The following is an 11,147-nucleotide window of genomic DNA, read 5'->3' as shown; positions in this document are numbered from 1 at the left end:
CCTGTGAGGACGAGCAGCAGTATTTTTGTGGCTTCCCTGTGAAGAAATAGGTCTTCACAGAGTTATGTGAGGAGCCTGTGTTTACCCTCAAGCACTTCAAAATGCAAACAAGGTAGACCATAAAAGACTGAATGTGGTTCGCAGTTATGCTTTGGAAACCTACCACTCAACACGCTAACGGTCCATGACTAACCAGTTCTCTTACTGGGTAAGTCAAGAGTCAGCACTACGTTGGAAAAAGCCAAAGCTAATAAAAACATGTTTTCTAATGGGTTACGAACAAGTAATTAATGTGTTTAAAGTCTTAAACTCTGAATTTCAGAGAAAAGACTTCCCAAACTGCATTGAGGTCGATGACAACAGTAATACGCTTGCAAATTGCCAGACAAAAGGAAGACATGGAAAGGGCACTATTCCACTATAGCTGGACTTGGTTAAACACAAGGACAGGTTCAAGAACTCAAATCAAGGACAGACAAAAAAGGTACATGACACTAGAACGGTAAGGAGACCTAGTGAGGCTTAAGAGTTGTATTCTCTCTGCATGACATGGTTATTGGTAAAGTGACTTGACACAAGGCATCCACTTACACTTTCCTGACATGACTAATGAAGCCTACAGAACTTATCTTGAAACAGTCATATTCTCTGAGTCCTTCCACAGTAAAGAAAGAAGATAAATTTATTAGAGAAAAGAAGCTGATTGCACAGGGCAATCTGATGAGTGTTTCCCATGGCTCTGTCTCTCACAAAGACGGCTTTAATCTAAAACTTGTTGAATCTACTGGACATGCTCAAAAATTGCTTTAAAAGACTCACTTCTCCCCTTTCCCTTTCTTTCCTCCCACTGATGATCTAATATGGTGGACTGTGCTCAAAATGCAGTCAGACCAGTAGTATTTTTCATAAGGTAGGTAACTACTCTAACAGACTGCTTTTTCACACCTTCCGCTGCTTCTCCTTAGGAGACTAAACTGGTCATCTGTTCTGAGGAGGAAGTGTGCCATAACATTTTAATTTCCTGACGCTATTTGCTAAATGCGTATAGTGGGGAAACAGTATGGGTTGATCATCACTAGGTGATATACAAAATATCCTTTCAGTGAGTGTAGAGTGTAGTCATTGATTTTTTTTTTGTTATAGACTTCCTCCCTTTCACTGCCTGTCTACCGTATCTGCTTAAATTACAACCTTTTTAAGGCAGAGACTATTATTATATATATAGTCTGGTGAAGCTCAGAAGGTAACACAAGAACTCCAAGGCAATTCAGCATGGTAATAATTGAGAAATGCAAAAACTGTAACAAATTCATCAGCTGTCTCATGCTCTAAAAGCAAATTATTATCCCATTTTTCTAGACTGGATACAGAAGGACAAAGCAATTAGATGATCTGTCCTAAATCCAGATATACAGTGGAGTTGGGATGGGTTCAACAATTCTTAAAATCCATTTCAGTGCTTGAACAGCTCATCTTCACTCGGGCCAGAACCCTAATCTCGCGAAAACTTAGCAAGTCTTTGCAAATAGCAAGTCTTGCTTAAAACTTGGCAACTTTTGTGATGAAATATCTTATTGTCTCTTGTAGGAAATGACCATTGATTTCAGCAGACTATTCTTTCTTCATCCAGTGCTAATGCGATCTTCAATCATCACTAAAGATCGCTGTCTTGGGAAATGCTAGTTCCAAAAACCACACTTCTTCGCATTTAATGAACACTCGAGACTCTGCCTGCGTCAACCTGACAGCTGTCCTCCCAGACAATGACCTGAACTCTGTCCCGACGGCGGGGGCAGAAGGGCCAGCAGGACACCGCACCCTCAGAAGCAATAGCGCCGTTTTCCAAGCCCAATGCTACTGGATTATTTCAACAGTACATGGATTTTAATGGCACAGTAAAACACCTGCAGGAGCACCTTTACGTAAGCATTAGGAGGCACTGCTCCACAACTTTTCTGCAGCTGGAGCAGGTAAAAAAGAGTTTTTAGGCTTTCATTAAGACACTTACTACAGTGCCTAGTTCCATTAGCTTGTTACGGAAAGGCTAAATTTCAGTTTCCTGACACGGAAATTACAAATCAGACGTTTCCCACCGCGCGCTTCAGGCCACTGCTACAGCTAGGTGCCACTCATAAAATACCGGCCATTTGTTCGAGTCTGGCACCCAAACTGACTTCAAGCAACAGGACAGGCGAGGCGCCTCCTCAAGGTACCACCACCCACCACACGAAAGCCCAGCAGTGCGGCGCCGCCCCGGGAGCGCCAACGGCAGCGGCGAACACCCGGGCTGCCCGCTGCCCCCGGCCCGGCCCGGCCGGCGGCCTGTGAGGCGACGACGGTTGGAGTCGGGGGCCCCGCGCGCGCAGGGCGGGAAGGCGCCGCCGCCCGGCCGTCAGGGGGCGCCGCGGGGCGGCCGCGACGGGCGGGCACCGCGCCGGCCCGGCACCACGGCGCGGCCGCTGACGTGCCGCGCCGCGCAGTGTGCGCCGCGCCGGCCCGGCCGCGGCCCCGCCGGGCGCGCTTCCCGTGGGAGCGGGCGGGCTTGGCTCCCTCCCGTGCTTAGCTTTCCCTGAAGTTACTCGGGTTCCCCCCTCCCTGCGGGACCTGCCCCGGCTCCCGACTTCCAAGCGCTCGAGGAGGAGACGGAGGGAGGGCGGGAGGGAGGGGAAAGGCGTGTCTTGCCGGGGCTGTCGCTGCTGCAGCCGTTGCCGCCGCCGCCGCCGCCGGAGGCAGATCGGGCATATAAAAGACCTGGCCGGGCGCCGGCGGCGGCTCCAGTCAGTGCCTGCGCTCACGCCGTGGGCAGAGGGGCGGCGGCAGGCAGCGGGGCGCGCCGTGGGCAACCCCAATGCGTGGACTATCGGCTGCTGCATTATGCTGGAGCTACAGTTCCGCTGAAGGCAGTTTGCACCCGGCTGGCTGGGCTGGACTGCAGCGCTGCCGTTCCTTATGAAGAAGGCACAAGTGAGTAGGGGCACCGCCGGGGGGCGGCCACCTGCGCGGGCGGCGGAGGGGGGTCCCGCGGCGGGGTGCGGAGCGCCGAAGCGGCCCCGTGTGCCGGGGCGGCGGCGAGGTGCGCGGCCGGCTGCCCGCCCTGGGCAGGCAGGGCGGCAGCGGGGCCTCGGGGGCTGCGAGGGCAGCGCCTCTGCGGGTGGGCGCTGCAGCCGCTGCTCAGACGGAGCTCAACGACTTGGAATAAAAAAAAAGAAAAAAGAAAAATCCGTCAAGTCTCGTCTTTGGCACGCACCGCCCGGGGAAAAGTTCCGGCAAGCGGGGCGGATCGTCGACGGCTTGGCTTTAGCGGAGCTCCGAGGGCAACTTGGGAAAAATTGCCGTCGTAAATGGGGTGCCTGGGTCGGATCGGATCGGGTGCGGAGCGTGGAGTAACGGGCGGCGGCGGCGGCGGCGCGGCGCGGCGCGGAGCGGTGCGGTGCGGTGCGGTGCGCGCTGCTCTCGCCCTCGGCCGCGCCGCTGTGGGCTCTCTGCCCTCACCGCGGTCCCCGGAGATGGCAGTTGCTCTCCTGCGCATTTTTTTTTTTTTTTTTAAAGGAAGGTTGGGGACGGACACAAGTGCAGAAAGGACTGGAAAAGCCATCCCATAATAAGAAAACGCGTACGGGAACTCTAAAGAGGAAAAGTTTTTAAGGCTTGGCTTTGCAGGGTGCCGGTGCCCTCTGTCCTGGTTGACCTTAGCGCTGAGCTGCAGGGGCAAGAGCAGCACACCGGGCGCTCGCTCGCGCTGCTGGTCCTGCTCAGGAGGCTTTTGCCTTCGCCTCCCCTTCCCGTTCAGAAGCAAAATAGTTTTTGGCCTTCCCTCATCTGTTGGTGATTGCTAGGTCTTCCCCGACTCGTAACTGCAGCATACAGAAAAGACATAAAATACATTTTTAAAAAGGGAAATACCTTACTGAAATCTATTGGACAATTAAATAGCCTTTGGAGAGAAGAGAGGAATTAGAAATACTTACTTTCTCAGGTTTTTAAAATGCAAGTGGCTAGAGCACTGGAGAGCGTACCCATGCTTAAGGAGTTATAATTTGCTTGACTTTAATTTTTGCGATGCTGAAATACAGTGAGGTTTAATCTTAAATGAGCAGTTCTGAATTCTAACAGCATAAATTCATTGCTGTTATTCCTAAGACATGATAAAGATGCCTTGCACCTCAAAACTGTTGTTTTGGACCTTATATGCAGACTTGATCACGCATGCTGAATAGATTATTAATTGGGAAGAGTCACTTAAACACTGAGAGCCATATTTGTATACTTACTTAAAGTTTATACGTTTACTTAAAATTGGACTCGGTAAAAGTACTGTGTTATCTTAGCCCATAGCAGCACGCATGTCAGGCTGTTTCCTGAGAAGAAAAAACAGTTCAGCAGGCAAATGAGGGTTTACAAGTGCAAGTGATCAAGCATTTCATTTCGTGTGAACTGTAAACTTTTAAAGCCCACAGAGAACTTTGCCAAATTCGGAGCAAAGCAGGAATAATCCCTCTCTCCCAGTAAACTGGGAAAGAGGCAGTCCTGGCATTCAGTACCATATGGCTTGACTCAGGGGATCACAAACTGTAGCCTGTGGAACAGCTTCTTGTCATAGCGGTGAAGCATCTGTCAGCCTTCAAGCAGTTATGCTTCCTGCTTTTGGGAGACAGTGACAGACTCCTAGCTTTCCAAAGCATGTTTCCTTCATTTTAAGGATTAGCAAACAAATGTGATACTAAACCATTAATCATTCCAAGGAGATCAGAGCAGAAGATATGTCAAGGAAGGCTTTCCACTAAAACCATGAATACCTTTGTGCGAAGAGAGAGTAAGTGATAGGGATACAAGAAAGGGAACATAAGTGCATTGTGGCACTGGGTGCATTAAGGTGAATTTTAATATTTGTGTTCCCCTGTAGCAGCTTTTCACATTGTCTAGACTGATAGCTGGCACAGAGAAAAGAATAGGATAGGAATGCTAGGAAAGAAACTAACATTTCTTAATAAGAATCCTGCATGAGACGTAGTATAAGAAGTGAGAACCACTACCTCGATAAGCCTTGAAAGTACTTAATAATGCCTTGATAGTACTTAAACAATCAGGGGTTTTGATGTTAAGGTAATGTTACACAAGGATAATATATAACTAGTGCAGCTGAAGGAGTAACTAAGTCATACTTCATTGCAGCTAAAGTGCTGAAGGAGAAGAAGGAGTCATGCTGAATAGTAGACTAGAGTGAGAAGGTTGGTCAGTTTATTTACATCAGTCTTAACCTGAGAAACTGGAGGAACTGCAGAAACATGTTCCCCAACTGTGTCAGTCCTAAAAGGATTATTTATGAAGCTGTACAGTTTGATAAATATATAAACCCCTATTTTAAATACGCCAGCATCTTGTTATTTAAGCAGTAATGACTTTAAAATTATGATTAAACATTTAGGGTCCGGTCTTACACATCCTTCTTCAATGGGACTATTTCCATGAATTAATCTTGTTGAAGGATTACTTGCATGAGAGGATTTGCAGGCTTATATACTTAGTAATTAAAACTATTACTGGAAGTGACTGTACATTCTTTTGCATGCTAATATTACAACAAATCAAATATCGCTGATGTCTGCACTTACGTTTTGAAGAAAATATGATGAGTGATAGCAGTGTGATATAGCTTGCAAAAACACGTAGCAGGTCTCTGATTTGCTTGTTCTTTGTTCAATTGGAAGACAATCTACATAGGATTAAGTTATTTCCTGAGAAATATACTGCAAAAAGGAGTCACACATGGGGGTAACTCAGAAGACTGCTAATGGCATAGACTGTCAAATATGTGGTAGAGACACTTGATCTTCAGCCATGAGTTATATGTACAGTCTCTTAGAAACTTCAGTATTAGAAAGGTCTGAGATCTGAGCTCTGCTTTTTACCCTTGAATGCGTATATTCATTGCTACTAGCTAAATGACCTTTTTAGGTAGTCCTATCCATAGCATGTTTGTGTAATTGAAGTGGGAGCCTCTGTATAAATTATTATGGATATAGTAGTTGTAAAAAAGAATTGAAGAGGGCAAAAATTACCAGTTCCTGTCTCATATTGACAGGCTAAAACAAGAATGTAAAATTTATATCTGATACATTTGTGTGAGCTTGCAGAGGCATTATATTAAGGGAAATAGTAAGCTCTGATCTCTAATCTTTCTTGCTCAATTCTATAAGAAAAGACCACTAGGCGCTAGAAGACATTTGGAGTTCGTGGTAGGCATAGATATGCTGCTCATCAGGTAGAAGAGGAGAATCTGCAGGAGCCAGAAAGATGTTGTCCTCTACACGTTGAGTAATGGACTAAGGTCTTTTCCCCCTTTTCTCTGGTTTTGATTCTGCTTTTGGGAGACCAGTTTGTGAATACTGCAGCTGGAAAGAACATCTTGGAAGAAAGTGTAGCATGAAAAATATACAGCAGGTAGTCTAGAAACCTCTTGGAAGAGCAGAGAGGTTTTTTATACCGCTTTATATTTTATACCTTTTTATATTCGTGATTTTTTTTTCTTTGCCTGCTTGTACCGTGCGTGTGTCTGTAGGCTTTTATGTCTGTGATCTGTGACAGTTGACTTTGTAGCGTAGACTGGGGGCTCTACCCAGTCTGGTCTGACCCGGTTTGCACATCACACTGACACATAGGTTCCCCGTTTTGTGCAATGCATTTCAGTTGTTAAGGTGCATGCAGTTCTGCAAGCTAACAGTGCCATTCTCCAAGTTTTGTTATGTGACTTAATGGTATGCTGGCTCATGTAATCACCATATTGTACAGAAGTTAAGAGCTGGCAAGACACAGCCCTTGGCTTAGGGTGGGCAGTGTGCAGTATGCAGTATGTAAACACAACACCCATTTATTTGAAGCAAGGCAGGAAAAATCTCTCTACGCACTTCCATTTGAGTGGTGTGGGTGCTGACAGATGAAAACGAAAGCGTTTGTTCTCTCCCTGGTCTTTGGTGTGCCAAACCTGAGGTTAGTCAGCCTTTTAAACACACTGCAAATTCAGTTCTTTTTCCTGTGCGCTTGTGGAAAAAGGAGATGGACCAGTGTAAGGTGAGTGGCGAGGGGAAGTGCTCCTCTTTATTTTTGTTGAATGGCAGTTATTTGGATTGTGTATTGAACCATATGTAAACCTGCAAAACTGGTATTAACAGATATTATCAGTGCTGAAATAGCTGACTGCTGGGAGCACATAAAATATAGTTTGCTTCTGCTGAATGATTTTAATAATTGCCAAATGCAAATTGTATCAGACATTTATTAGTGTAACAGTGAAAACTGAAAATCATTACAGTTACAAACTGCCCAGAGAAAACAAAAATAGTGTTAAGTATTTTGTTTGATTCAGACTGGTAGTGTGCATTGTATCTGAGGTTAATGAAAGTAGATACATTAATGAAGATATTATTCCTACTATACGTCTAAATAAATGCCAGTTTAGGAGTTCAGATTAATGAATACGTTAGATCACAATAAGGCGAGAAATAAATTATCTTCCAATTTCCTGTTGTTATCAAATAACCACTGGGTGAATGATTGATTGCTTTTTGTTTAAGCAATATTTAAATTATACAAGGTAGATAGATGGGATAACCATTTTAAATCTGATTGGGAATTTTCTGCTTTATATATATGTTTGGTGCTATCTTTGCTTTGTGCAGCAGACTGCAGGTTAGACATAAGGCTAAATTAGCAATATTGCCTTTTTCTAAGCATCTCTGGCATCGGGTCAAAGATATCACTGCAAGTATTCCCTAAAGGAGGCCTTCGCAGTTCTCACTGCTTACACCACGCTTTGAAGTACAGTTTTGCAAAGTGGGTAAGTCTTGAGCCTCCAGCTATTCCATTAGCACTTGAAGCGACAGCAGAAATGAGACAAGGTGGCGCAGACTGGGTGGGCTGAGTGCAGGCTCCTTCCCGCAGGGCCGGTACTACCCACGGAGAATGGTCAAGGGTTTGGGGAGCTCCTGGAAGGATCTCTCAAGCAGGTCCACCGTAGACCCAGCTTTCATCCCTACTAGCCCTTCACAGCTGTTAAAGAGTGCTTATAAGTATGCAGGAACTGTAGAATGTGGTTATTTTTCTTTTGCTCCTCTTTTGCTGCAAAACCTATTGGTTGGAGAAGATCAGGTTCAAGAATGATCCTCAAGGTCACAATCATTTAGCCCAAGCCTCCTGAGTTACCTCTTCTGTGATTTGGAGCCTGCGTTATAGCCATTCACATGGCGTTTCTTAATGTTTCAGTGAAGAGTTTCTAATCTGACTGAGAATCTTGGTATTCCCCCTGCCTTTCTTGGCTTCTCAGTAATTTTGGGCAGCAGAGGGGTGTGTGCCGGCAGCCTTGGGGCTGGGGCAGGACTGGATTGCAGACCTCATCCCAGACTGTTCTGCAGAGCTTGCGGGTTTAGGGTGGGCTGTCACAGGAAGGTGAGCGTATGGTTTACAGTGATTATCTCTGGGTTTGCAAGCCATGTTGATTCAATCCATCTAGGAAAGGCTAATCTGTAAGAATTCACCTGAGCCCAGGTGCCTAGTGGTTAAAACACTCCAGTCTGTTTTGCTGAAGCTGTTCTACTTTGTGTAGGTAATGAGTCCTTGTGCCAGAGAAAAAAATACCTCAATCCAAACTTTGAGTCTAAACAGTTAAATCTGCACTGGGTTCACACAAGTTGAGAGTTTAACTCTTTTATGTTAATTCATACTTTAAGCTTGAATAAGCTGAGCTGCTGGGCTTATGAGTTCAGTCTTGAGGGTGGCTGACACATGAAGTAGGAATGAGGAGGGTTACTAACCAGCCACAAGTCCTAATTCCCAGTTTGAGAGTTGTGCCAACCTCTGAACTTCCATTCAGAAAGATTTAGGAGTCTGCAACTCAGAGTTTGAACACATCAGTCTGCCAGTCCCATCTGTTTGTGTAACTTGATATTTCAAAGTGTGGCCGTTCCACATGACTAAAGCTGACTTCCGTGTAATAGCTTTAACTATTCAAACTTTCATCTAGTGACCTGTTCAGCTGCTGCCTTTTCTTCGTTCTGCTGCCATTCGCTCCAGGGACATCAGCTCACTGGCTGTTAAGGCCAAGTATAAGCTTAGCCAGGTCCTCTTTACCATCTATAGAAGTAGCTTAAGAAGGTTTTAGAAGTACCTTCAGTATGGCTTTAGAAGTACTTTTAAGTATAAGCAGCCTATTTAATGTGAAGTAGCACCTAAATTCTGCATTTGCTTTGGCTGCAATCTGTCTACCTGATACAGGCAGAATCGCATGTGCTAATAGTCTTCCAGTGGCTTTCCTCCTAAACAAATAACACTTTTTTTCCTTACAACTAATGAAAGTTGGGAAGGAATCCAAGTATCCAAGCCCAGTCTCTGGATATGTATAGAGGAGCACACATCGTGCCGAAACAGCTGTACGTATGAAGTATTCTTTATTTGGATGTCAGCCTATGTTTGTGCCCAAACCTACACGCAGTGAAGGTCCTAAGCACAATCTGCAAGCCTTGTGCCCCGGAGATTTGACAATCTGTATGTAATGAAGGTACAGCCTGAGCTGTGAGAATGTCCTGGTTGAACGTAGAAGAACATGTGCCAAGAAATACGTACCAGCTGCCTATATTTCCTTTCCAAAAGATTCATAATCCCTATGAGAATTTACACCGTGCTTTATCATGAAAGATGTAAGGCAAAGGGTAGGTGAGTATTTCAGCACAATAGAACTTCCTCAGTATAAAGCTTTATTTGAGTTCAATACAGGATAATCTTAAACTTTTTTTGTTGACTTGATCTATAGCTTTTCTTGGGATAGTTGTATTCTTTGTTGTGAAACTGGAAAATCAATGTTAGGTAAAGTTAACTCCTCATTTTAGGAGGAAGAACTTAACAATATTCGGCTTTTTTTTTTTTTTTTTTGAAAGAAGTTGTATTTTGATACCTGAAAGGTAAATACTTTTATTTTAATATAGAAGCATGAGAAACAGTATAATATTTTCTTTGCTCTATGGTTTTTGCTTGATAGCAGCAACCAATATATGCTTTTCATTCTGATTAGAGTATGATACATCCTCTCTGCATGGATTCTTAGGTTTATTTAGTAACATGTGTTATCTAATTACTTAAAAGAAATGTTATTCTGGCAGTTATAAGTCAGACTATAAAACAAAACCGTGCGTGTCCTGACAGTCTATTTCCCTTTAAAACAGAAAATGAACCCTGTACAAATCATGCAACATTTCCCTCCATAACAGTTGCTCCTGGACAAAAGAATGAACTTAAGATGTGTGCAACACACACCAAAAACTCGCAGTAGTAAGGAGGTGTGGATGCTTGTTCCTCCATTTTATGTTGATCCAAAAAATTCTTCTCTATTTATGGAGATTTCATAATTGTGTATAAAATGGGAGTAGGATATCAAGATACTGACTTTTATGGTGTAACTGCCATAATAGACTGAAGTAAGGCATTGAGGAATCAGACATGGTGCATTTAAACGAATAACGTGTTACATAAATTCCAAATAATTCAGTAAATGAAGTGCTTAGAAATTTAGGAAGGCTCAAATTTAAACATGCTAATCGTTTATCGTAAAGAAGACCTGAGTTCCAACTTCATAATTTTCAGCCTCCATTTGCTAGTTGTTAAGTGAGCTCAGCAAAACTTGTGTGTTTTGCATTAAATGACAACCAGACAGTGATGTGCATTATATCTTTTTTTTTTTTTTTTTTACTACTTTGACTCATACAGGAATAGGAACATTAGTCAGCCAAATGAATTTAGGAAGCTTTACATGCTGCTTGGCACTCTCTTTCATTTGAAAAAATATGTTCCTGGTTAAACAGAACTTTCTGGTGATTATTTTACAAAGGAAAAATATCTCTAATAATCCTAATTGCTGTCTTTTTGAAATAGCTATGGGTCTGCAATGTGTAGATTGCATTTCTGTTCTAATAGCAAAAACTCTTACTGCTGTATTTGAGACAAGTTTAAATGCTTCTAATGTATAGTGTGTTCTTATTTTCAAGGAAACACGAACTTTATTTTTAAACAGTAAGTTTAAATACTGTCACTGAAGCTGCTTTGATCTTGTGTATTATAATCCCTGACAAACAAAGTGCCCTAGATTTTACCTTCAAATCATT

The 11,147-nt window shown here is 43.8% G+C and overlaps 1 protein-coding gene across 3 annotated transcripts in view; it reads left to right on the top strand.

The window, feature by feature from the left end:
* Positions 1-2,471: 2,471 nt before the first annotated feature.
* Positions 2,472-11,147, top strand: part of KITLG (KIT ligand) — a 53,332-nt gene continuing 44,656 nt past the window's right edge. For 2 of the 3 annotated variants that reach the window (XM_068936776.1, XM_068936786.1), the window contains exon 1: positions 2,503-2,964. In XM_068936776.1, coding sequence (XP_068792877.1) covers positions 2,950-2,964 — 15 coding nt within the window. In that variant the 5' untranslated portion in view covers positions 2,503-2,949. Of the gene's footprint in view, positions 2,965-11,147 lie in introns of all 3 variants that reach the window. The other variant, XM_068936767.1, reaches the window with a different exon arrangement.

The sequence above is a fragment of the Struthio camelus genome, chromosome 1, assembly GCF_040807025.1.
Source record: "Struthio camelus isolate bStrCam1 chromosome 1, bStrCam1.hap1, whole genome shotgun sequence".
NCBI lineage: Eukaryota > Metazoa > Chordata > Aves > Struthioniformes > Struthionidae > Struthio > Struthio camelus.
The sequence above is the reverse complement of the archived record's forward strand: the minus strand, read 5'-3'. Positions and strand labels throughout refer to the sequence as shown.